The following is a 27,950-nucleotide window of genomic DNA, read 5'->3' on the forward strand; positions in this document are numbered from 1 at the left end:
AACACTTCATTTATCATCGCCTCACTCCTAATAAGAATACCAGACGTCTGTGAGCAATATCATCTCTAGGCAGATGGCACTGAGCTATATAAGCAAGCTAAGCATGGGCTAGAGGGTGAGCCGGAAAGCAGTGTCCTCCCATGGTTCCTCTTGAGTTCTTACCCTGGCTTCCCTCAATGATGGACCATGAACTGGAAATATAAGCCAAATAAACCCTTTCCTTCTGTGTTTAGTTACCTTTCTACTGCTGTAAAAAATGCACCATGACCAGGTAACTTATAGAAGAAAGCACTTAATAACTGGGGTTCCCAGTTCCAGAAGGTAGTAGAATCTATGACCAGCATGCCGGGGAGTATAACAGACAGGCAGGCATAGCACTGTAGCAGTAGCTGAACATCAGTCACTAATTAAGAAAATGCCTTACAACCAGATCTCATGGGGCCATTTTCACTGTTGAGTTCCCCTCCTTTCAGATAACTCTAGCTTGTGTCTAGCTGACTAAATTAATCAGCACAATTCTTGATTGCAGCACCTTGCACGCATGCGCGCACGTGCGCGCGTGCGCGCGCGCGCACACACACACACACACACACACACACACACACACACAATCACAACAACGCCTGACCCCGCCTGACCCCAATGGTGCACTGCTCTCAGGGAGTGGAGTACTCATGTGAGAGCTCTCCACTGAACCAAGTCTGGTCTATGAAGCTGCTACCTGCTAAGTAAGAGTACTTTTCCAAATTTCTTCTCTGTTTCAGCAATGGGCATGGGAGGATAAAAAAGCTAGAATTTCACTGTGAGAAAACTGTGCAAACCTATCTGTCTTCACATTTTTTAGTTTTAAAACCTGAGAGTGATACAGAATCAATTCGGAGTGACTCTCTGGGGTCTGCATTTAAGATGGACGAAGTATCAGATAGCTTGCTTGCTTCACTTGCAGGTGTTGCCAGATGCTTCCACAAAGATTGTATTGGTGTGTTAGCCCCCAGGACTATGTATTGGTGTGCTAGCCCCCAGGAATATGTCATTTATGGTTCATATAGTTTTCATTTAAGGAAAATAAAGCATATGCACACAGTCTGACTAGGTTTTTTTTCAAACTCTAGAATTATTCCAGGTGATATGAATCTGAAGTTGAGCCATTATTATTGAGTTCAAATAGAGTAAATGTAATATTCATGATCTATGACAAAGAAGACCTTATGGAATCTCCCCCACCCCTGCCAGTGGATTATAGATTCCTTTCATCATCGCTCATCCCTCTCCACTCATCGAGGGTTCACTGCCTTGATTCATTTATGCTCTCTGATCTTTCTCCATATACACTCTCCTCTTTTAATGGAATATTCCATCTCATTGCTGGATTCTAAGGTTGAATGGCATATCCGAAGATCTCCCTTCATCTGATATGGAACAGTGGTCAGTTTTCTAACCTTGGGGGCTCCATAAGGTTCTTCAAAAGCAATAACCTGAGAAGGTAGCGTGGTAAATATTCAATCCAAATATGTGTTTTTAAGTTTGTATTTAAATGTGTATTTGAAAGAAGCAAGTTCTGAAATACTGCACATCATCTACTTTAAGGACAACCTTGCCAAAAAAAAAAAAAAAAAAAAAAAGCTGCTGTGTTTATAGACGGGATTCCGTCAGATAAAAGATACACTTTGACTGTCAACGTGCAGCATCATAGACAGGCTCAATACATTTTCCAGTTTCAGGCCCATCTGCCTGCTCTCTCCAATATCACCCTTTCCCCCCATAGGTATATAAACTATTAACAGCAAAGGCCCCGAGACTCATTCTTGGATACACCCACAGTACAGTCCCTGCGGCCAGTGGTCTTGGTGTGCTGACCCCGGGCACGAAGGCCCCAGAAGTGGGCTGCCCCCATGGGCTCAGATTTCCTTCAACCACTCCAGGTCCTCACACAGTTTGTTGTCTAGACCATTGGCTAGAACCTGGCTGTATTTTCCATCCTTCCCATCCTTCTGTCTGTTCAAGAACCAGCCTGGGATCTTGTACAGTCATGGGTTCTGCAACATGGTGATCACATGCTCTGCCTCATCCTCTGTGCGTTCTCCAGCCCTCTTGGTGAAGTCAATGTCTGCTTTCCTCAACACCACATGAGCAGATCTCCGCCCCACACCGTTCCTGGCAGTGATGGCGAAGGCTATTTTCTGATGCCCATCGATGTTGGTGTTGAGTACTCAAAAGATGTGCTGAAACTTCTCAGGGATCACCAGACACATGGCAGTGGCATGTAGGCCTCCTGTGGAAGAGCCCAAAATCACCTTTTGTCAATGATTTATTTATTCTACTTTATGTGAATATGTAAATGCCTCCATACATATATGTGCATCATATGTGCCTGCAGAATCCACAAGAGGGCATTGGATTCCATGAAAGTGAGATGTGGGTGGTTGTGAGCTTTTGTGTAAGTGCTGGAAACCAAACCAAATTCTTTGTAAGAGAAACAAATGCTGTTAACTGCTGTATCATCTCTCAGTCTTCCTCTAATATCACCATTTCAGAGTGTTCTTTTCCATAGATATTTGTCTTAATTGGCTCAAAGCTCAAATGTTTAATTATAGTTTGACATCATGTAGTGATATAAGCAACATAGAGCAAGATTGTAGGAAGAAGAAATGAACAGAGGAGAGAGAGCTGGGAATCTACTGCAAGATCCATCCTTGAGATGCAGAGCAGAAAATATGCTTGCTCAGAACAAACCATTACTACGGGTTTTGAAGGAAGAGGACTTGAGCTGAGCAACTCCTTGCTATTCTTGCAAATACATTTATCAACTGATAATGAAAGGGAAGGCACAATATATAAAAAAAGCAGAAATTGGTTCCTGAGTGAAGCATCTTTACATGGAGGAGCACATTAAATATGGAGGATAACATTTTTTATTGGGATTGCAATGAGTCTTTAGATTGGGGGAAATTAACATATAAATAATCCAAGTCTTCTGTCCCATAAACCATAAGTGCCTCCCAATTGAATGGGTCTTTAATTATTGTAGCAACATCTTGTAGTATTTAATACACAGACATAACTTCTTGTGCATAAATAATCCACACAAGTGTTTCATATTTTGTAGTGATTTTTAAATGACAGTGTTCCAAAAATACAAATAGAGGATATCATATATTCTCCAAAATGTCAGTAATAGTAATTATTCTCCAAATATGTAATAGCAATTGTTGAGACTAAAAAAATGGTTAGAAGCACAATTCTAGCTTGTAAAAAGTACTTTCTTACTTAACATGCATTTTTCTGTACACCCACATATGTTTTAAGATGTCATCAAAAATATACAGAAACTAAGGATCAAATGCCAATTTTCATTTTTGACAATCTATAAAAAAATCAGTTTGTTGAGAGAATACAGAAAAGTTAGCTTTAATTCATATACATGGTTCAAAATGAAAATGATGTGTGGCTTTATTTCACCTCTCAGTAAATTTATGATAATGCATACCTGAAATATTGGGTGGTGAGAAAGAAGGGAAGAAGATATATATATATATATATATATATATATATATATATATATATGAATTTGTAATCACATAAATGTATGCATATTTATGTTACTGGAGCTGCTAGGAATGTTTATCATGAGGAACAGAACATGAAATTAATTAACCAAGTCATGACATTCTTACTCAGATCTTAGCACATATTAGAAGTCAGATTAACATCACTGTTGTTTTCCCAGCTTTCCTCCGACGGTGTGGTTACCATGACAACTCAGTGCCTGCTGTGTAAACTGATGCCAACTATGCTTCCACTTATGATTTTTGGCTGAATCACTTATCACTATGGTATTGTCATGTGTTATTTTTCTAAGTCTGATTTTTCTCTCTGAAATTAATGCTTGACATTTGAAATATGGTAAAGATTTTTCCTGCCCACTTACTCATTTATAAAATGTTTAAATCAATCTGAGTCAGGCTCACATTTTTCTCAGAAGTTACCACATTTTGTTATTGATGCATATGTATGTATATTCATATATATGCTATTTCCCCCCACAATTTAGCCAGCAAATGTCCCTTCAAGATAGACTCATTGCTAAGTTGTTATCTTCCCAGAATTCCTTGAGCATATACTTTGCTTTCTAAAACTATCTCCTTACCTGTGCAAAAGAAGGAACGATACCTACCTCAGAAGACACCTCATAAAGATGTCTAAAAATAGCAACCAACAGAGAACTGTGTGTAGTTGTCCCTCAGCATAGGGGACTTCCCTGCACTTTGCGTCCTTTATTGAGTCAAAGCTAATAACTTTAACAACATCATGGACTGGCCACATTGTAAACAGGGATAAGCCCACATTTATCTGTTAGGGGAGTCTCAGTTCCATCACTTGGTGTGTAGGAGGAGTTGTAGAATAAAGCTGGGAAGAGAAAAGGCATCTTGCACAGCTTCCCATGAATTGAGCCTGTCTTTCCCATTTGCTTGCTATTATCTCTATTCCAAATGCTTTCTCCCTTCCCTGCCTTTTCCCATAGCACCAGAGAAAGATGTTTAATGTGCACTGCAAAATCTGAGGCTCAGAGTGAAGAAACAAGTCTGATGTAGAGTTAGTAGGATAAGTTCCTGGAGAGATTTGGTCCCCATTATGAGGACACTTTTAGTAAAACACTACCCTTCCACCAGTCTCCTCCATACGAGCGAGTAACAATTCCTAACATATCTGAACCACAAGAAGCACTCTGAAGTTGAGATCCTACATGGGAAAGCATCCTGTTGTCTCAGGTGCAGGGAGTTCTTTAAAGTAACTATCATCATGTGGTTCAGAATTCCTAGAACTCTGCATTAAATTAATGGTACTTAAACCTGTCCTGTTTACCACAGGCAAGGGTGAAGATTCTAATTAGAATCAGAGGCTTTTACAGAAGAAGCCAGTGAAGTGTCAACTCTATGAGACATGTTAAAGGAGTATGAGTGAAGACATCAGAGTTTCATCTTTAGGGCACCACCTGGAAACAGTCTCACCTAAATAAAAGAAAAAGCATACCAAGCCTTAGGCTGGAGAGATGGCTCAGTGGTTAAGAGCACCGACAGCTCTTCCAGAGGTCCCGAGTTCAAATCCCAGCAACCACATGGTGGCTCACAACCATCTGTAATGGAATCTGATGCCCTCTTCTGGTGTGTCTGAAGACAGTGTGCTTACATACATTAAAAAGGAAAAAAAAAAAAGAAAGAAGGAAAGAAAGCCAATCCTTCTAAAGAACGGGACTACTCTCTAGCGTTTAGTGACCCCCAGATTGTGTTCTCAGGGCACTTGGATCAATTACATCAATTGAAGACCTTCCAGTTGTCCCAGAACTCTGCATGGTTCCATTAAATTAGTTGAATTAAGATACTGACAAAAGAAGTCAGGATTTTTTCAAAGTATGGAACCTTTCCCCAAAAATCTTCTGCTGGTGCTTATTAACTCGAAGCTATTTGGGTTCAGTCCAAATCTTTTGAATACTAAAACAAACAAACAAACAAACAAACAAAAAACCCACGGAATTGAGATGGGTAGATTCCAGCTGATTCTGATATTCACTGGGCTTTGAGAAGTACTGGTATCTATTTGCAACAAGATCTTTTAATATCTTAAATCATTTAATAAATTTTGTCATAGTTTTCAGTTATAAATATTACATCTTCTCTAGAGTGTCAGGAAATCTTTCAATTTCTTGATAATCATTCAGTACTGAATACACAGAAAACTGGCCTAGGCCCTGGGAAAGCAGCAGGAAGAGCAGGACAGGAAGGGCCTTGAATATGCCACTGTACATTGGCAAAACTGCAAAAGAAAACAACTAACTAGACAAGATGTGTGAAGAAAATGAACAGCTTGACCAGGGGTCGTAACGCAGAATTGCACAGAAAGCCTTTCCTGGAAATGGCTTTAGAACGGAGACCTAAATGGTAAGAAGCCATGCACAGACAGGCCATGTCTTGGTGTGCTTGCACTGTGTGTGCCCCAGTTAACCCAGGAGCAGAGGACACCAGGCCCAGTGGCTGGAACCTGGCAGACAACAAGCAGGCTGATGGGGGAGGTGGGAAAGGCAGACACAGCACACAGCCTGGACCACCTCTGACTCTAAGACTGTATGTTGAGGGCGGAGCATCCCGGCCAGGGCTCCTGTGGGGGATAGTAGGGATGGCTGGCCTCTGTGTGGGGAATGGACTGCAGAGAGAAAGATTAGCTAGGGTGGGGGGTGGGGGAAGCACAGCCCTGAGCAGCCTGTTGCAGAAGGCCAGGGGAGGGGCTAGGATGTATGGAAGCCATGATGGCAGCAGTGTGCTGGGGAGGGTTCCCTGGACAGGGCTTTGTGTGCAGGGCTGGGGGATGTGGTAGCAGGGACCTTCAGTGACTGTGTCTGGGTGTGGGGCTGAGACAGTCGAAGGCACCCCTGATCTGAAGCCCCTCATTCCGCCACGCCGCCGCTTTCCATCAGATGCCCCAGAGAGCATCAGCAGACAGTAGTTGTAGGGTTAACCAGTGACTTGGGGCGGGGGAGGGGGGGAGGCCTCGTGGGCGGTGCGCGCTCCAGGGACGCGTGCGCGCGCCCAGCATTCCGCGGGAGCCGGAGGAAGGCAGAGGGACCGCGGAGCAAACAGCACGCCGGAGCCGAGCCCGAAAGCGCCAGTGGAGCCCGCGTGGAGGGAGCCGCCGATTCATTCTGCAAGATGAACACCCTGCTGTCCCGGGCCAACTCGCTGTTCGCCTTCACGCTCAGCGTCATGGCGGCGCTCACCTTGGGCTGCATCCTCACCACCGCCTTCAAAGACCGGAGCGCGCCCGTGCGCCTGCACGTCTCCAGGATCCTGCTCAAAAAAGTGGAGGACTTCACTGGACCCAGGAAAAAGAGCGACCTGGGCTTCATCACCTTCCACATCTCTGCGGATCTGGAGAAGACTTTCGACTGGAACGTCAAGCAGCTCTTCCTTTATCTGTCGGCAGAATATTCCACCAAAAGCAACGCCGTGAACCAGGTGGTCCTCTGGGACAAGATCCTTCTGCGAGGCGAGAACCCCAAGCTGGACCTGAAAGACGTCAAAAGCAAGTATTTTTTCTTTGACGACGGACACGGTCTCAAGGGAAACCGGAATGTCACTCTGACTCTCTCCTGGCAAGTTATACCGATTGCTGGGATCCTGCCTCTTGTGACTGGATCTGGACGCGTGTCTGTCCCGTTTCCAGATTCCTATGAAATTACCACGACTTTTTAAAGAACTCTCGCTGCGTCGGAAAAGGGACATCTGTGTACCTAAGGAATCATAGTTTAAAACTGTCAAGAATATGAAGAAAGTCGTGCTGTAACAATTTATATGTTGCGTTCGTGCATGTTTAAACACAATGTGATTTAGAAGCAGAACTTTGTTCGTCTCTTGTAAAGCATGCTGATTCCTGGGGAGGGAGTGAAACAGTTAATATGATAGTTTGTTAGATGCTATAATTGGTGGAAATAAGGAGACTAACAATTTTTCTTGAAGAATGAACACACGTTTATTCTGTAAACCACTGTAACAGGGTTAATGGATGGATGTCTTATAAATCTGGGTCTAACCAGGTTTTCCCTACAAATATTTTTTGTGTTTTACATTTTTTGAAAAAGTAATGCTTTCACATTGTCAGTGAAAGCTTATTTTTTTTTGCATGATTTCCCCACTGAGTGATGCTTGTTTCAGTCTGTGTGCTTACTACAACTGGGTGCTGATTGTGTACAATCTCTGCAAGACTCTGTTTAATAAGTATTGGAGTAACATCAACACTCATAGTTTGATTTTTCATTTACAAACTGTCTTATATGTTATCGTAACTCTGTTCCTAGTAACCGCAGGATGCATATAATAGAAACACAGGCTCTTTACAGATGAATACGGGGAAAGCCTGAAGCTTGGGGAATCATTTCAAGCTTAAACAGCTAGCAAGAAAAAAAATGGAGTCAAACTTTGATCTTGGGTACTGTCATTCCCTATGTTTATTCCATCTCTTTTACCTGAGATGACATCATAGTACAAGTTCATTAGTAACTTACATTTTATTTTTGTAACCTTGAAACCCTTTGTCTTGATGTTTCTGATTTTATGTAAAAGTAGCTTGTGTTCAAGTTGAAAAAAAAAAAACTTCTGTAGAAATATATTTCCTTTCACTCGCTCTGTGTTTGTTTCTTTTATAATGGAAATATAAGAAAATCCAAATGTATCCAAAATATGTTAAATATTATAGACATATAGTACATGATTAACCATATGACTTGATAGAATTTTTTTCTTTGTGCTGTGGGGGAAATCCATAACCTCCAAGGGGGATACCATGATGTAAGCAAGGAGAAACACTAAAGTTTCACAATCAGCGATGGCACATCGTTGTTATTTCTAGAATAGTGCCCACTGCTGCAACCACTATGGACGTGAGTGTGGAGCCTTCTCAAAACACAGACATTTTATTGCTCCCTGACCCAGCTATACTATTCCTGAGCATAGCCCCAAAGGACTTTATGTCCTACCATGGGAACACTTGCACATCTGTGTTTGTTGCTGCTCTTTTCACAATAGCAGGAAATGGGATCAACCTAGATGTCCATCAGCAGATATGAAAATGTGGTATATAGACACAATATAATTTATTCAGCCATGAAGGAAAATAAAAAGGTGAGATTTGCCAGGAAATGGATGGAACTGAAATATGTTAAGTGAGCCATCATAGGCAAAACAAAACAAATACTACATGTACTTATTTTATTTTTATGGCTGAATAAGTTAGATTGCATATTAGGGTATGTGTCCAAAGTGGCTGTTGGCTTCTAAGTTTCACATGTGTATACTTGAGACTTGAGGGGTTGGGAAGGGATGAGTGTAGGATGTGTATGTGGATGCCAAGTGAATGCCATTTACCCATGATAGGAGTAAATGGAGGCTTTAAAGGAGAGCAGTGAATGTGGTAACAAAACATGGGATGTGAAAGTAGAAAGAAGAATAAAGAAGGAGGGTGCACTGGCTGGTTCTGTGTCAACTTGGCACAAGCTGGAGTTATCACAGAGAAAGGAGCCTCAGTTGAGGAAATGCATCCATGAGACCCAGCTGTAAGGTATTTTCCCAACTAGTGATCAAGGGAGGAGAGCCCAACACATTGTGGATGGTGCCATCCCTGGGCTGGTAGACCTGGGTTCTATAAGAAAGGAGGCTGAGCAAGCCAGGGGAAGCAAGCCAGTAAGTAACATACCTCCATGGCTTCTGCATCAGCTCCTGATTCGTGACCTGCCTGAGTTCCAGTCCTGACTTCCTCTGGTGATGAACATCAATGTGGGAAGTATAAGCTGAATAAACCCTTTCCTCCCCAACTTGCTTCTTGGTCATGGTGTTTGTGCAGGAATAGAAACCCTGACTAAGACAGAGGATTAGATAAAGTTAGGGGGACATGAAAATAAGATGAAAGGGTGGAAGGATAGTCAACCTAAACTATGCATGAAAGTGGCATAAGGAAAACTGTTTTCTGTTAGTATTTCTTGTAGGTTTTGCCTCACAGTTACCTGGCAATAGCCAGGTATGCCTGACTCACTATAAAAGGGCCTGTTTGACCCCTCCTTGATCTCTTACTCTCTTACCCTCTCTGTACCTTCTTTCCTCCTCCCCCCTCTAACCATCTGTTCCTGGCTAGCCTCTACTCTCCCTTTCCTCTTCTCCCCACCCAGCCTTTCTCTGTCTCTAATACCCCCTCACCTCCCCTCTTCATGTCCTAAATAAACTCTATTCCATACTATACTTTTCATGTGGCTGGTCCCTCAGGGGGAACGGATGCCTCAGCCTGGGCCCAAAGATGTGTCCCCTTCCCCTTTACCATACTGCTACACTTCTACCAAACATATCCTGGATCTTTCTTTTTTTATAAAATAAAACATTTCTGTAAGATAATTAAAAAATAAAACAATAATTTTACACCATCTCATATGAATATATCACTATTTAATTACATTTATTCCAAGAAATATGGATATAGCTGTACAGTTCGTTGAGAAGCATGTGGGATTGAATTTTCGAACTAGCATACAGGTCAAATGTGTGGCATCATGCATTCTAAGCCAGTTCTGGTTTCTGGTTTATTCATTAAACATTTCAGGATCTTTACTTGTTTACATTTGTAAAAACATATACAATATATTTAAATTGTATATTTTTACTGAATACACAATTAAATATACTAAATAAGTTAAATTATTTTGGACAAGTTAACATAAATGGCAGTTCTTTAACACCACATATATGTGCTTTTTGTTTAGCATATTTATAAATGTTGGAACAGAAAAGCACCTTAACAATGTGCAAATAGGAAGACCAGTGAGGACAACACATAATTCATATAAACCTTAATTTATTTATATTATGTATACCAATAAGAATGTTTAACTCCAATACCTCTATACTAAAAGTTCTAGACATGTATATATATATATATATATATATATATATATATATATATATATATATATATATATATATATATATTATACTTTGGGTTTTTCCCTTGAAAAAAACGTGTACAAGAAACCTGTAATCTTAACCAGAGAGTGATACCAGTTTCATGGTTCATTGTACTGCTGCAATGAGTAAATCTATTAGTTTGGTAGAAATGAATGTTGAAATATACATTAGTTATATTTCATTTGACTGGTCCATGTTTTTAGGGATTAGTGAGGAAAGGAACTATTATTACAGTATAGACAAAGGCAACAAGAGATTCCCTGGGTCTTGCTGGTCAGTTAGTCTGGCCCAGTCTGTGAGCTACAGGGTCACTGAGAGATGCTTGGTGGAAAAACAACAGAGGAAAACAGAATACCATACTCTGGCCTCCACATGATGCTCTGGTCCCATACATGTGCACACATGTGAACTTATGTGCATGCATAAGTCACACACAAGGATTAGAATAGTTGCTGTAAGTTTTGACACAAATTTAGATATTGGCTTTTCATAAATATATGTTCATATTAATATACTGAATATACATTTGAGAATTTTCATAATTTCAATATTATCTAGAATTTTTTATAAAAGTAAAAATAACTGGTTGATTAAAGGGGTGATTTGTATGAGACCTCATCTCTCATTCCCGCATCCACTTTGGCATGTCCATCAGTGTCATACTTGTTCAGCTTACATTTGGGCAGTCATATTGCTGAGACTTTAGGAATGTAGCTTCTGACATTACTAAGAGACACAGTCTCAAAGTAAATCCTCCCATTCTCTGTCTCTTACACTCTTTCCTCAGCCTCTCCTGAAATGTTCCCTCAGCCTTAGGTGCAGGACTGGTCTGTGGATATAGCCATTGGAGAAGGATGGAGATGGAGATACAGATATATATTTCTTCTGGAAAAGCCATTTGCCAAAAAGAAAGAAAAAATGTAAATGCCTATAATGTACAGAATTCATCATATAAATATACATATATAGTCTTAATGAATTTTTCTTATCTGGGCTGACAGTGCTCCCTCAAAAGCAGAAGACAACCTAACAAAAGCCTCAATATCAGACATGAGAAGCCCTCTTGAGTTGTTGGCCAGGGTTGTTGCCCTCTGTTAACCCCCAGAGGTGGGATGTAAATTCCTATTGCTGAAGACACCATGTACCTCTAAAACATGGCCCAGAGATCCCTAAACCGAAACTGACCATTTTAGTGATGTTCCTAAAGTCCTGGGGACTTAGCCAATAAATTTTCCTTCCCAGACACTCCTCCCTACAAAAGGTATTTAATCTCAGGCCCACCCTGAGAAGTGGGATATGGTTTTATTCATCCACTTTTCACCATGACAATAAATGCCTTAAAACCATGGACTGTCTCTCCATTGGGATCCACGGTGGGGAGGAAAAAAAGAGGGTTGCTAGCACGGGCATACCTTCTTTCTCTGCCCTTTCCCTGGACACTTTCCTGACCTGTGTTACTCCACTACATAATAACTACCAACACAGACTGAAACTTTCAAACCACAAGCCAAAAATAACCTTCCTTTAAATCGACACTCTATTATATGCTACTGCAGTGAAAAGTAACAAACACATTTTATCATATTAATTGATTAATGGTAGAAGAATTCTTCATCAAAGATAGTTATAAAGTCGTATATTATGTTGGAAAGAGAACATAGACACATGCTCATGTGTGTGTGCAGACACACACACACAGACACACACAGAGACACACACAGACACAGGGACACACACACACACACACACACACACACACACACACTAACCAGCCAAACAACTAAGTACCAATCCTAACAATTTTCTTCAGGACCTTACTCTGGAGCTGTGAAGATTCATGGGCACATATGTGTAACGAGCCTTGCTATATTACCACTAGGTGGCGCTCTTTTCAAATCCCTAAGTTTCTATGTAAGTCCTGGAGAAATTCATCTATTAAGATTCTCTGCTTTTCTTGGTGTGTATAGATTAAACATAATGATTTTTGAATATCAAAAATTTCCACAAGGCTACATTCTTAGCTTTTGAGTTATTAATGATTTAAGGTCTAGGTGTACCCCACTGTGAGAGTACACTTGTTGTTTTCTACAGACCTGGGCTTCCACTTTTTGTCCTTTCTTTTTTTGAGCTTCATATGATCCGTGACTTGTTTTTTGGGTATTCAGAGCTAGAGTTTTATGCCAAAATGATTTTAAAAATCTGTACATGTATCTCTCTCTCTTTTAAATAAAGTTATAAGAAAAAAAATTCTCTGCTTTTCAGAGGACAGCACTGTCTGGCATCAATGGGAGGACAGCCCTTTGGTCCAGTGAAGGCTTGTTTTCCCAGTGTAGGGGAACGCCAAGGTGCTGAGGTGGGAGAGGGTGCACCTTCATGGAGGCAATGGGAGGGGGAGGGGGAGGGGAGTGGAAGAAAAGGAAATAACATTTAAAACGTAAAATAAAAATATAATAAAAAGATTCTCTGCTTTTGGAAGGCTTTGTTGGGCATCAATAGGAAGAGAAGCCCTTGTTTCTGCCAAGGCTCGATGCCCCAGTGTAGGGGCAACATCAGGGCGGGAAGGAAGGAGCGGGTGGGTGGACAGGTCCCCCTTATAGAATCAGGGAGAGTGGGGATGGGATAGGGGGGTTATGGAGGGGAAACTGGGAAAGAGGGTAACATTTGAAATATAATAAAATATATCCAATTAAAAAGAAAAAAAGGAAAAGAATGTGGTGCTTTTCATAACTCTGGCATTCGGTATCTGATTGCTAGTCTCCCCTTAATGTACCAAATTGGCTCTCATGATCAGAGGCCTGAACCATGGGTAACTGGTATTAACACCAGCCTTGAAAGTGATAAACATGGGGCTCTCGGAGGTACTGGTAGTATTGGGGTGCTAATAATCATATCTAAACAACAGGCTGAAAACTAGGCTTTACTCTAGATCTACTAATATATTAAGTCTGGAGCATAACATAGAAACCAACATTGGTTTTATTTTTATTTTTTGAAAATGGTGAAGTTTGGAACCAGGGCCTGACACACACTGGGGAAGCACTCTATCCCCAAAACCAGCATTCTTAGTTTTAAACATATTTAAATTAATCATAGTCATGTTTCATAACATTTTCATACATATATACTTTGATCATATTTGCCCTCTGCAACTCTCTCTTGTTTCCTTCCTCTCTCCAACTAGTCGCCTCTTTGTTTTTTTAGTTTGTGAACTATTATGTTTTATTGGAGTGATTTATAACACATGGGTCAGATTTTACTTATGTGAACATGGGAAGTTCAATAGTTGATACACAACTAAAGAAAGGATCTCTCTATCAACCATTAGCTACCTATAAATCATCATTGAAGAATGAACAAAAGTTCTTTTTGTCAGTAATTTATTTATTCGTGTCACCTCCCAATAGCAGACCCTTTCTGATCTCCCCTCAAACAACCCTCTCCTCATCCCCCTCTCCTTCTCCTCTGAGAAGGGAGACTCCTCATGGGTACCACCCCACCCTGGCACATCAAGTCACCAGGAGCATCCTCTCCCACTGAGGCCACACAAAGAAGCCCAGTTGGGGGAATAGCAGCTTTAAGTACAGTCCTAGATCCAAAACTGAAAGTCTTAAGTCATTTTGGTTCTTGTTAGAATCAGTAAAGTGTTTGTATGTAGTTCAGTAATAGGTAGAACGTTTGCTTAATAGGCTTGAGGTTGTGGGTCCAACCCCACACAATTTAGCCAAGAGCAGTAGAATATGTCTGGAGTACCAGCTACTCAGAAGTTTGAGGCAAGAAGATTATTTGAGTCCAGAGATTTCACATCAGCATAGGAAGAATAGTGAGACATTATCTCACTGACAATTAATTAATGCAGAGAGACTAACTTAGGATAGGTCTAAAATTATCATTTGCTAATTTGTCAATAAATATTTTCTCAGGCTACTGTACACATTGTTTGTATTTTATCAATTAATTATTAAAATTTCAAATATAAACATCATTTAATACAGAAAGGAAAACAGAATAACTTTATTTTGTATGTTAATGACAAACACACATATTGTGGGGTCTTACATATTTTCATAAAACACATGGTTTGTATGGCTTTTTGTCACTTAAAATGATGGTAAAATATTCCTTATATAAGCAACAATTGTTCAAAAACCTAATTACTACCAACAGAAATGTTTCTAATGTTGAAACTTTATTCATTGCTATTTTTTATAACCATTACATTTTTGTGTCATCATATCCATTAGAAATATTTACCACAGGACAACACAAGTCCCCAAACAATGCATACTATGAAAATTATTACTACTTTAAAACATGTAATACTTGATGAGGCCTTTCCAATTCAAAAGTTAGTATGATTCTCTTAAACAATTTTCTCACCCTTATGAAGCCTTTTGAACTGGATACATTAGAAAATATTTTTCTTCCAAGAGAATCAGACAAAATGTGATTCTCATAGTTGTCCTAAATCTTAATCACAATACGGAAGATTATATGTCCATCCCTCAGACTTGCAGAAACATTATAACATTTATAGAAGCCTCTTATTTATCTTAACGAGTACATATCCCAGTATACTCACGGTACTGAACGATGATGGGGTTGAGTGAGTTTGGTAGACTTGGAAATTGATGTATTCTTATGTCACGGTAAAGAGTTGACTTTTCAAAATTCTGGTGTCACCTGTGTTGTAAAACACTGGGAACTTTGTGTTAATAAAGAAATTTCAGAAACCATTGACATTACACCCATCAAACTGCACAGAAGTGATTTATCCTCCAGCAGAATTGAAGACATGAAGACTCCCATGAGCCATTGCTACACTCACTATACTAAATCACAGTGCCTGTTTTTCAACCCTCCTCAACAGTTAATGTGCTATATAACATACAAACATGCAGAGACCAAACAAAACTACAGAGAATACTCTTACGTCCACTAAAGTTTCCCAGAAGATTGATTTCCTACCCGCTGATATTTAACATTCTACCCCTGAAGTCTTTACATTTCCTGCTTCAAAACAATATACTGGAAAGACAAATGCTGACACCGACCACTGCCAGCTAATAATCAAGGATATGCCATTTTTGCTGAGAAAATGTAGATACCGATCAAGTAGGAAAGAACTATTTTCCATGGGGGATGGGGATGCCTGACCCATCCCATGAACCAGGAAAAAAAAATGCAGGTTGGTGCTCCTTGTGCTTCTGATAATCCGGTGTTGTTGAAGTGTAAAAAATGACAACGTCTTACCTTTTGACCTACAATTGCTTGGGGTATGTCAACTGTCAGGCACTGGACTAGATGCTAGCAATGGAGGGGTGGGGTTGGCTATGTTGGTTAGGTGGCCATGGTCCAGGTCTTGTAGGACCTGAAAGCTATGGTAAATATTTGATCTGTAATAAGTATTTGAGCACAATGGAGACATTTAGAGGCTATAACTGGAGGGGGGGCAATACTCACTTTCCTTGTGGAGACTAGATTTAAGAAAGAACAATCAGAGAAACAAAGAAACCAATTCACAGATCACACTAATGGCCTAAAGGCTATGAGAGATACAAAACAGGTACAAAATATTAGCTCATGGGGTGAGAGTCAAAGTAAGAAACATATCCTGGGTGGGTATAACAACTTCATAAGAGAGGTTATGAGTTGAATTTTGATAGGTGAGCAATACTACCTCCCATAGGCAGGAGATCTAGAAATGTGGACTGAAGGAAGGAGAATAGTGAATGCTCTGGCACCTATGCTATGAGACTACTAAATAAATAAACAATGCCCATTGAAAGCCCTTGCAAACATTGGCAAGATGTGAGGCTAAGACAACCAAAGTGCTCACTTTCCAAGGATCTTGTGCAATGGTATTCTGTGCAAACTTTCTACCTACTGCTGTAGAAAAAGATCAGCCTAGCAAGCACATCTGATACTGGTTCTTCAAGTGTGACAACATTCTACAAAAGGAGGTTTCCTGTATGTGAAGAGTGACAAGTGTAAATACTTTTGCCTTGGAGTTCCCTACATTTGATCCAGCTCAATGTTTTTGTAGGTATTCCGTGGGAGCAGACACATGAAACTCATTCACCCTGATCCAGAAGCCTTATTGTACCTTGCAAGTTGAATGAGCAGAACCCACCCTCCCTTTTTGGTTTTTAACTTCCCAAGGACCCCTCAGCCCCTCAGCCTATCATATGAAGATCTTAGTCAGACTTAGTTCACGTGTTCTTTCTCTCTCTCCACTTCTGACTCTCCTCTCCCTGCTTGTCAGCAGAATGAACTATTTTCTTCCAAAACTTATTTGGTCCGTCTTCTTATTGTCATTTATTTCCTTCCCAGAGACCTCTGAGGGCCCAAACTACCTTGAGCTGTTCCGAGTTTCGAGGCTCCTGGTGTAGTAAACACCCAATAGCAGTTTTTCCATTCACAGCCCTCCCGATGTGTCCCTCACCATCCCACCTCACTACCTGTTTAAAGGAACTGAGCTTCAAGTATTCTGGATGTGCCAGGACATAAATATTACCTGGTGGCGGCTATTGGTTGTAAATGAAGAACGAACTTCTAATGGATCAGTCATGTGGAAAAGATAGCTTTTTAATCCCAGAGTTGGCAAGAAAGATTTTTCCCTTGTTTTCTGAGGGTCAGAAATAAAAATGAATGTAGCCACAATCACCATCATCTTCAACCATCATGTTATATCAGGGATAAACACTGAGCTTTAGGATGAAGCTCACACCAAGCATTGCAAAATTGGCTAGAGATATAAATAACTTGTGCCCTTGATAACATCATTTATTCGCTAAATCTATCAGCCCTGGTTATAGCATGTAACATCATAAACCTCCTTAATGTTTAAACCTGTTTCAGCCAATGATTCTTTAAGTACCGCCAACAGTACCTTCTGCTGTAATCACAGCCTGTACACAGGTCATGTCTGTGACTGTTTAATGGGGATATGAGCATAGCATTTCGAAAATTACAGACTTGTTTTAAAGGTTTTTGTATTTACAATTTTTAAATTTTTATTTAATTTTTTTCATACTCCAGATTTTATGCCCTCCTGGTCCACCCTCTGACTGTTCCACATCCCATACCTCCTCCTCCTCAACGTCTCCATGAGGATGTCCCCACCCCCTCTTCTCTGACTGAATCCAGACCCAGTCCTCTGTTGTATATACAACACTTCATGTCATCCCTTTCCTCCCTACAACACTGCCATGTCCCCCTCCTCCAGTCCCTCTCCTGTCTCCCAGTCCTCTCAAACTGATGGCCTCTTCAGAGTGTACTTATATATTTGTGCACTTTTAGACTTTTTAATACACGTTTCCAAGCTATATTCCTGAAAAGTTATACCAACTCTCACTCACTGTCACCATCAATACAAAATCACCGCTTCTAGAAGTATCTCAGTAAGAGTGTTTGGGCTGTGTCCTCTAATGGATAACTTGAATACCCTTACAATAGTATCTGTATGTACGTAAGTTGTAATTTATGTAGTAAAGGAATCTGAGTGTGAAGCACTTCCACTATAAATGCTCAGACCCTGTTAGCTCTTCTAACCTGCTGTTGTAGGTCACAATTGGATTTCCAGCATTCAGGAAGCTAGGGTGGCAAACCCAACACGAGTTAAAGGCCAGTGTGTTCTAGGTAGAGAGTTCAAGGTCAGCTTAAGCTAAAGAGTGAGCTCCTGTAGAATGAGAACAGAAAAAGAAAAAGAAAGTAAAATATATTAGTTGTAAATAAATTTTTTCAAACTTGATACTTGAAAATGTTCTTGTTCTCATTTGAATTTTCTTGATTATTGATTTATATGGAGTGAATGACTGTATCTACCCAAATTTCCTACTTAAAGCCCCAATCCCCCATATTTGCCAATAGAGCCTTTTGAAAGTATTTGGGATTGATTGGGTCATGAGAGTGAGGTCCTCATGATATGATTCCTAGGTCTGTAAAAAGTAGAAGGGACATAAAAATGACTTTCTCTGCCTGTAAGTGTAAATCAAGAAGCAAGCCACCTGAAGACAGGAGCAAATCCTTCACCACAACTGGACCATGATGGCACCAGGCTAACCCCTCAGCCCCTAGAACCATGTTTCTGTTACTTTAATGACCCGCTCAGTGGGTTTGCAGCTTGAGTTAAGCTGGTTTTCCCAGATAAATATTATGGCAAGTCTAGTAAGCCTTCTGTTCTTGTCTATTTTCATATTTCTATGCTTTCTGTATATGATTTACCCTAATGAATTATATATTTATATTATTGATAATTTCCTTTCCAAGCAGTATTTTTCACTACTTCATTTATCTTTTCTATACTACATTTGTAGTACAAAATTTTGTGAAATAAATCAGCAATTTTCTACTTAATTTTTGCCTTGTATGCTGAGAGAGGTCTTTACAAAGCCTGAATTGAATAATCATTGATATTTTCTTTAAGTGCTGTTATAGTTATATTAAATTTTAATTCATTTAATTCATTTAACAACTTTGTCTCAAATAACTTTGGTTTTATATTTTTGGAATGTTTTTTTTAATTTTTTAAAATTATAATGACATCATTTCCCCTTCCCCTCTATGTACTCCCCATTGCTCTTTCTCAAATTCATTGCTCCATAATATATATTTAGTCTGAAACAGTAATCTCTCCAGAATTGTCATTTTGTTTCATATTGTTTTTGCTAACTGGGGTCTTTTGTGATTTCATATAAATTTTAGCATAGATTTTTGTATTTTTGTGAGAATGAGATGGGAATTTTTATTGTGATTGCATTGAATATATTCACAATATTATAAGCGTGTGGTGTCATTTCCATTTTCTAGTGTCTTCCTTTATCTCTTAAGAAGTTAGGGATGGTGAGGGCAGTGGTATCCAAACTATAGCAGGGAACTGAATGTAGGACCTGAGGCTTGGGGAGGTTACACAAAGGGCTAATTCACCTACATAGACCCTGGCAAAGGAGTGCATCACACATAATTTTAAGGCTATTGTCAAATGAACTATCTTGAATTATTGAGCAAAAAGAAGTAAACAAATAGTATATATAGCATAAGCCAAATTTTATGAAGTAAGGCTGTGTTTGTTGAAAGAAATTTTACTCTACACCCGTGTCACATTTTAATTATCCATTTATCTGTTGAAAGACATTCCTACTGTCTCTATTTCCCAGATACTGTGCATAGAGCAGGATAAACATGACTGAGCACATTTTCATAGAGTAGGATAGAGAGTCCTTTGAGCATCTGCCAAGAAATAACATAGCTGGGCCATCTGACAGATCTACTTTTAGCCTTTGGAGAATTCTCCACATGGGTTTCCTTAGTGCACCAGTTTGCACTTTCATTACAAGTGTATGAGGCTTCCCCTTTCTTACATCTTAGCTAGCATTTATTCTCAGCTTTTTCCTTGACATTAGCCATTCTGACTAGGGTAAGATGACATTTCAAAGTAGTTTTAATATGCATTTCCTAGGGCTGGAGAGATGGCTCAGCAGTTAAGAGCATTAACTGCTCTTCTAGAGGTCTCGAGTTCAATTCCCAGTAACCACACGGTAGATCACAACCATTTGTAATGGGAGCCAATGTGCTTTCTCTTCTGGTGTGTCTGAAGACAGCTAAAGTGTACTCACATACATAAAATAAGCAAATAAATGTTTAAATATGCATTTCCTAAATTTCTAAGGACGTTGAACACTTTTAAAGATATTTCCTGGCTTTTCTTTCTTTTTTCTTCAACTAAATCATTTAGTTTTCCTTGAAGAAATGACTGAAAAACACATTCTAGAAAAGTAAGGCTGAAATAGCCTTGATGTTGCATAATGAAACCGACCTTTTAAGAGACATAATGCCCATGAGGTGTCTAGCTATGGAGATGTGAAATCCATGCATAAAATTTCATAACTGAAATAGAGGGGGGAAAGCCAAAAGAAAAACTCCAAATAAACACTGTGTGTACATGATCTCCCCTTTGCACTGCATGTCAGAAGAGGGAAACAGCATCATCCCAGCCCCACTCAGTAAACCAAGGGTGAAACCCTGCAGATGATCTCTGCACCAGAAGTCAGGGCTTAGCAGTCTCCAGTTACAGGCCATAGTACTTGAGGTCATTTGGACCTGCTCATGCCATCTCTACTTCCCCTCAGCTCACAGCTGCCCTGCTAGGACTTCGGGGGGGTGCTTTTGTATGATCTTCTTATGTAAATAAACACAATTCGAGGATGGGTGGAGGCCTTTTGTCTACTAAGAAATCATTTTTCAGGTTTGGGCATAAAAATCTTACACAATTTGCATAAACAGTTAAGAATAAATGAGATTATTTGGAATAAATGCAAGTAACTTATTTTGACAGTGGCAGATTCAGTCACTACTGAAGACAATATTTTGGGGGTAAAATCACAAGTCAGGGTTTGCTGTACAAGATGCTGGAAGGCACAGAACCCCTAAGTCCAGTCTCTGCGCTTTCATTGTCTTTCTTTGTATGTAAAAACCTTCTTTTTGTATCCAGGGCACATTTGTTTGTTTGGTTCATTCGTTTTGTTCTGACTCTGGGTTATAAGGTTTTTTGTTTATCTTGAATATTAATCCTCTATATAGCTAGAGAAGATTCTCTCCTACTGTATGGGATTCTTTTTTGCTCTCTTTATTGTTTATTGCTGTGAAGCTCTAGAGATTTTTAAGGTCCTATTTGTCAGTTGTTGGTCTTAATTCCTGAGAGGATGAAGTTTTACTCAGAAAGTCCACTCCTTGACATGTAGCTTGTAGGTTTCTGCCTGTGCTCTCTTCTAATAGTTTCTACAATTCAATTCAGCTTTCACATTTAGGTATTTGGTACATTTGGGGTTAGTTTTTCTGCAAGGTGGTAGATATTAATCTAATTCAGTTCTTCTATGTGAACATCCAAGCTTCGTAGCACAGTGTGTGGCAGATGCTTTCTTTGTACAGTGTTTGTTTCTAACATTGTTATCAAATATCAGATAACTGTGGTTGTGTGCATTCATGATTGGGACTTGTACTATGTTCCACTTGCCAGTACCGTGCTTTTCTATTACTATGGCTTTGTAATATAGATTGAAATCTGGTATGGCAATCCTTCCAGCATTGTTCAGATTTCTTTGGGTATCAGGGGTCTTCTGTGGTTCCAAGTGAATTTTAGGTTTTCTTTTCTCTTTCTGTGTTGAGGATTTTGTTAGGACTGTATAAAATCTGTACGTTGATTTTTGGTAGAATGGTCAATTTCACAATATTAATTCTACCAACCCTGAACATGGAAGATCTAGTGTCTTCTTCAATCACTTTCTTCAAGGGTTTAAAATTTATATTATAAAAAAGTCTTTCACTCCCTACACTAGATTAAGATTTACTTAAAGGCAGAGCAGAGCCTGGCCCAACTGCCAGCTGGAAAGGCAGCTCGTACAGGCTGAGCAACTGTGACCGGGACCAGATCTTAGGAACTTCTGTTCCCACCCGGAGACGACTTCAGGACACAGAGCAAAGCCTGGCCCAACTGCCAGCCGGAAAGGCGGCTCGTACAGGCTGAGCAACTGGTGAGTGGGAGACCTAGGCTGCTGGGGAGCAGAGGGATCTCTGCGGAGTGCACACGGAAAGGGCACCTCCTGCCCTGCCCTGCCCTGTCCTCCCCGATCCAGTGAACAGGAACAGATCTTAGGAACTTCTGTTCCCACCCGGAGACAACTTCAGGACGCAGAGCAGAGCCTGGCCCACCTGCCAGCCGGAAAGGTGGCTTGGAGAGGCTGAGTATCTGTGACCAGGAACAGATCTTAGGAACGTCTGTTCCCACCCAGAGGCGACTTTGGGACGCAGAGCAGAGCCTGGCCCAGCTGCCACCCGGAACCTGGGCTGCCGGGGAGTAGAGAGATATCTGCGGAGTGCACACGGAAAGTGTACCAGGGACACAGACCAGATACAAGGGAAAGGCAAGAACATATCACTGACAACAAAATGACAAGAGGAAAGAGAAAGAGTATATTCCAAGGAAACCAAGACAATCTAGCAACACCAGAACCCAGCTCTCCGATAGTAGCAAACATCGGAATTCCAAACACTCCAGAGAAAGAAGACACAGACCTGAATCATGCCTCAAGACGCTGATAGAGTTACTTAAACAAGAAAGAAAGGAAAAGCAAAAAGATTCAGAAGCTTTTAAAGAAGAAACAAGAAAAACACTCAAAGAACTCAAAGAACGAGAGGAAAACAGAACCAAAGAAATAAAGGAATGGAAGAGGGAAATTAAAACAGAAATTGACACAATAAAGAAAACGCTAAAAGAGATAACCCTAGAGTCAGAACACCAAAAAAAGAAATCAGGAGTCACAGAAGCAAGCATTTCCAACAGATTACAAGAGATCGGGGAGAGAATCTCGGGGGCAGAAGACAACATTGCAAACATAGACAAAACAGCCAGAGAAGATGCAAAAATCAAAAAGCTCCTAACCCAAAATGTCCAGGAAATACAAGACACAATGAGAAGACCGAACCTAAGGATAATAGGAATAGAAGAGGGAGAAGAGTATCAACTAAGAGGCACAGTAAATATCTTCAACAAAATCATAGAAGAAAACTTCCCTACCCTCAAGAATGAGATGACCACGAGCATAAAAGGAGCCTTCAGAACTCCAAATAGGTTGGACCAGAAAAGAAATACCTCCCGACACATAATAGTAAAAACATCAAGTGCCCAAAGTAAAGAAAGAATACTAAAAGCAGTAAGGGAAAAAGGTCAGGTAACATGTAAAGGCAGACCAATCAGACTCACACCCGATTTCTCAACAGAGACTATGAAAGCTAGAAGAGCCTGGACAGACATCATGCACTCCTTAAGAGAACACAAGTGCCAGCCCAAGCTGCTATACCCAGCAAAACTATCAATCACCATCGATGGAGAGACAAAGATATTTCAAGACAAATCAAAATTCACACAATATGTGACCACAAACCCAGCACTACAACGAATTATAGGTGGAAAACCCAATACAAGGAGGGAAAATACAGCCTAGTAAAAACAAGAAAACTCCTAAACAAGAAAACTAAAAGAAGAAAAAAACACAGACACAACTCAACCCACAAAAGCAAAAATGGCAGGAAACAGAAACAATTATTCCTTGATATCTATTGACATAAATGGTCTCAACTCCCCAATAAAGAGACATAGACTATCAGACTGGATACATAAACAAAATCCAGCCTTTTGCTGCATACAGGAAACTCATCTCAGAGACAGAGACAGACACTATCTCAGAGTAAAAGGGTGGGAAAAAAACTTCCAAGCAAACAGCTCCAAGAAGCAAGCTGGAGTGGCTATTCTAATATCGAATAAAGTAAATTTCCAACCAAAAGTTATCAAAAAAGATAAAGAAGGACACTTTTTACTCATTACCGGGGAAATCTGTCAGGAGGAACTCTCAATCCTTAACATATATGCTCCAAATAAAAAATCACCCACATTCACAAAAGAAACTCTACTAAAGCTCAAAAAATACATTTCACCCCACACAATAATAGTGGGAGACTTTAATACCCCACTCTCACCAATGGACAGATCAGGGAAACAGAAACTGAACAAGGACACTGCAAAACTAGCAGAGACTTTGAACCAACTAGAATTAATAGATATATACAGAACATACTATCCTAAAGTAAAAGAATACACCTTCTTCTCACCACCCCATGGCACCTTCTCGAAAATTGACCACATAATTGGGCACAGAACGAGCCTTCATCGATATAAGAAGATTGAAACACTCCCATGCATCCTCTCAGATCACCATGGTCTACGGCTGGTCTTTAACAACAACAAAGACAACAAAATGCCCACATACACATGGAAACTAAACAACGCTCTGTTAAAGGATAGCAGGGTCAAAGAAGAAATAAAGAAAGAAATTAAGGACTTTCTAGAATTCAACGAAAATGATAACACAACATACCCAAACCTATGGGATGCAATGAAAGCAGTATTGAGAGGAAAACTCATAGCCCTAACTGCTTCCAAGAAGAAACTGGAGAGAACTCACATCAGCAACCTGACAGCACAGCTAAAAGCCCTAGAACAAAAGGAAGCAGATATACCAAAAAAGAGTAGACGGCAAGAAATAACCAAAATTAGGGCAGAAATAGACCAAATAGAAACAAAAAGAACCATTGAAAAAATCAACAAAACAAAGAGTTGGTTCTTTGAGAAAATCAACAAGATTGATAAACCTTTAGCCAGACTAACTAAAGGGCAAAGAGAGAGTATCCAAATTAACAAAATCAGAAAGGAAAGTGGTGACATAACAACTGAAACTGAGGAAATTCAAAAAATCATCAGATCCTACTACAAAAACTTATACTCCACAAAATTGGAAAATCTGGAGGAAATGGACGAATTTCTAGACAGATACAAGGTCCCAAAGTTTAACCAGGACCAAGTAAACCATCTAAATAACCCTATAACACCTAAAGAAATAGAAGAAGTCATCAAAAGCCTCCCAACCAAAAAAAGCCCAGGTCCAGACGGGTTCAGTGCAGAATTTTATCAGACATTTATTGGGGATATAACACCAATATTCGCCAAACTATTTCAAAAGATAGAATCAGATGGAATATTACCCAACTCATTTTTTGAGGCTACAATAACCCTAGTACCTAAGCCACACAAAGACCCTACAAGGAAAGAGAACTTCAGACCAATCTCACTTATGAACATTGATGCAAAAATACTCAACAAAATCCTTGCAAACCAAATCCAAGAACACATCAAAAACATCATTCATCATGATCAAGTAGGCTTCATCCCTGGGATGCAGGGATGGTTTAACATAAGGAAATCCATCAATGTAATCCACCATATAAACAAACTTAAAGACCAAAATCACATGGTCATCTCAGTAGATGCTGAGAAAGCATTCGACAAAATCCAACACCCTTTCATGTTAAAAGTCCTGGAAAGAACAGGAATCCAAGGCCCATATTTAAACATAATAAAAGCAATATACAGCAAACCAACAGCCAACATCAAACTTAATGGCGAGAAACTTGAAGCAATCCCACTAAAATCAGGGACTCGACAAGGCTGCCCACTCTCTCCCTACCTATTCAAGATAGTACTGGAAGTCCTGGCTGGAGCAGTTAGACAGCAAAAGGAGATCAAGGGGATACAAATCGGAAAGGAAGAGATAAAAACATCACTCTTTGCCGATGACATGAAAGTGTACTTGAGTGACCCCAAAAATTCCACCAGAGAACTCCTACAGCTGATAAACCAGTTCAGCAAAGTGGCCGGATACAAAATTAACTCAAACAAATCAGTAGCCTTCCTATACTCAAAGGACAAACATGTGGAGAAAGAAATTAGGGAAAAGGTACCCTTCACAATCGTTACAAAAACTATGAAATACCTTGGTGTGACTCTAACTAAGCAAGTGAAGGACCTGTACGACAAGAACTTCAAACCTCTAAAGAAAGAAATTGAGGAGGATCTCAGAAAATGGAAAGATCTCCCATGCTCATGGATTGGAAAGATCAACATCTTAAAAATGGCCATCCTACCAAAAGCAATCTACAGATTCAATGCAATCCCCATCAAAATTCCAACCCAGTTCTTCATGGAATTGGAAAGATCAATGTGCAATTTCATATGGAATAACCAAAGACATAGAATAGCGAAATCCATCCTCAACAACAAAAAAACATCTGCAGGAATCACTATCACTGATCTCAAGCTATATTACAAGGCAATTGTGCTGAAAACTGCATGGTACTGGTACAGAAATAGGCAGGTGGATCAATGGAATAGAATAGAAGATCCAGAAATGAGCCCTCATGTATATGGTCACCTGATTTTTGACAAAGGAGCAGTAAACATTCAATGCAAAAAGGACAGCCTATTCAACAAATGGTGCTGGTCCAACTGGCACTCAACATGCAAAAGAATGAAAATAGACCCGTTCTTATCTCCTTGTACAAAGCTCAAGTGTAAGTGGGTCAAAGATCTCCACATTAAACCAGATACACTGAAACTATTAGATGAGAAAGTAGGGAAAACCTTAGAACACATAGGCACAGGAGAAAATTTCCTGAACAAAACACCAATGGCTCAAGCTCTAAGGCCAAAGATTAACAAATGGGACTTAATGAGATTGCAAAGTTTCTGTAAGGCTAAGGACATCGTCAAGAAAACAAAACGGCAACCAACAGAATGGGAAAAGATCTTTACCAACACCACATCAGATAGAGGCCTAATATCCAAGGTGTACAAGGAACTCAAAAAGCTAGACACCAGAGAATCAAATAACCCTATTAAAAAATGGGGTACAGAGCTAAACAAATCATTTTCAGTTGAGGAACACCGAATGGCCAAGAAACATCTGAGGAAGTGCTCCACATCCTTAGCCATCAGGGGAATGCAAATCAAAACAACCCTAAGATTCCACCTCACACCAGTCAGATTGGCCAAGATACAAAACTCAGATGACAGCAGATGCTGGCGAGGCTGTGGAGAAAGAGGAACACTTCTCCACTGTTGGTGGGGTTGCAAGCTAATACAACCACTCTGGAAATCTGTCTGGCGATACCTCAGAAAATTGGATATAGTACTACCTGAAGACCCAGCTATTCCACTTTTGGGCATGTACCCCAGAGACACTTTAATACACAACAAAGGTATATGCACCACAATGTTCATAGCGGCTCTATTTATAATAGCCAGAAGCTCGAAGGAACCCAGATGTTCTTCAGCAGACGAATGGATACAAAAATTGTGGTACATATACACAATGGAATACTACTCAGCCACCAGAAACAAAGACTTTACCAAATTCTTATGAAAATGGCTGCATCTAGAGAAGATCATCCTGAGTGAGATAACCCAGTCACAAAAGAACAGACATAATATGCAGTCACTGATAGTGGGATGCTAACCCCAGAGGCTTGCACTCCCCCAGAAACAACTCACAGACTGTATGAAGTCCAAGAAATAAAGAAAACAAAAAATATACATATATTCACAAAACAAGAAGACTTTGACTATTTCCATGTTGCGTTTTGTTTTGCATGTACTTTACGCTTATTGCAACTAGTAGGTTTTCAATGCATACTGTCAAGCCCTTGAAAAAAATCAAGTACTGACTATAAAACATATTCACATGGTTTTATGTAAAATTTATTTTAATGTCTGAAAAAACAGTACTGACAAAAATGTATAATTTTAAGCAAAAATGTTTAAAATCTGTACATTTATCTTTGTTTTGCAAAATAAAGTCGTTTAAAAAATTAAAAAAAAAGATTTACTTAAAAACGTTTTAGAGTCATGGATTATCTAACAAAACAAGCAAGCAAGCAAGCAAACAACCAACTAAGCAGTGCCAAGCATGGAAAACCTTCCCTTTTGTTTCTGGCTAGGATTTTCAAGAGACTCCCGTAACCACATAGGTTATTTCCAATGCCCTTTGTTACTTCCTGGAACTTGGAGGT

General features: G+C 39.8%; 1 protein-coding gene and 1 pseudogene across 2 annotated transcripts; one reads left to right on the plus strand and one right to left on the minus strand.

The window, feature by feature from the left end:
• Positions 1–1,777: 1,777 nt before the first annotated feature.
• On the minus strand, positions 1,778–2,252 carry LOC308415025 (small ribosomal subunit protein uS13-like; annotated as a pseudogene). Its single transcript has one exon. The product of its transcript is annotated as a small ribosomal subunit protein uS13-like (transcript).
• Positions 2,253–6,596: 4,344 nt separating this feature from the next.
• Positions 6,597–7,244, plus strand: LOC308414355 (signal peptidase complex subunit 3; the record flags this gene model as incomplete). Its single annotated transcript, XM_080909582.1, has 1 exon — positions 6,597–7,244. Exon 1 carries the CDS (start codon positions 6,702–6,704, stop codon positions 7,242–7,244), a length of 543 nt encoding a protein of 180 aa, XP_080765708.1. The 5' UTR covers positions 6,597–6,701.
• Positions 7,245–27,950: the final 20,706 nt, after the last annotated feature.

The sequence above is a fragment of the Micromys minutus genome (assembly GCF_963924665.1).
Source record: "Micromys minutus genome assembly, chromosome: X".
Classification (NCBI taxonomy): domain Eukaryota; kingdom Metazoa; phylum Chordata; class Mammalia; order Rodentia; family Muridae; genus Micromys; species Micromys minutus.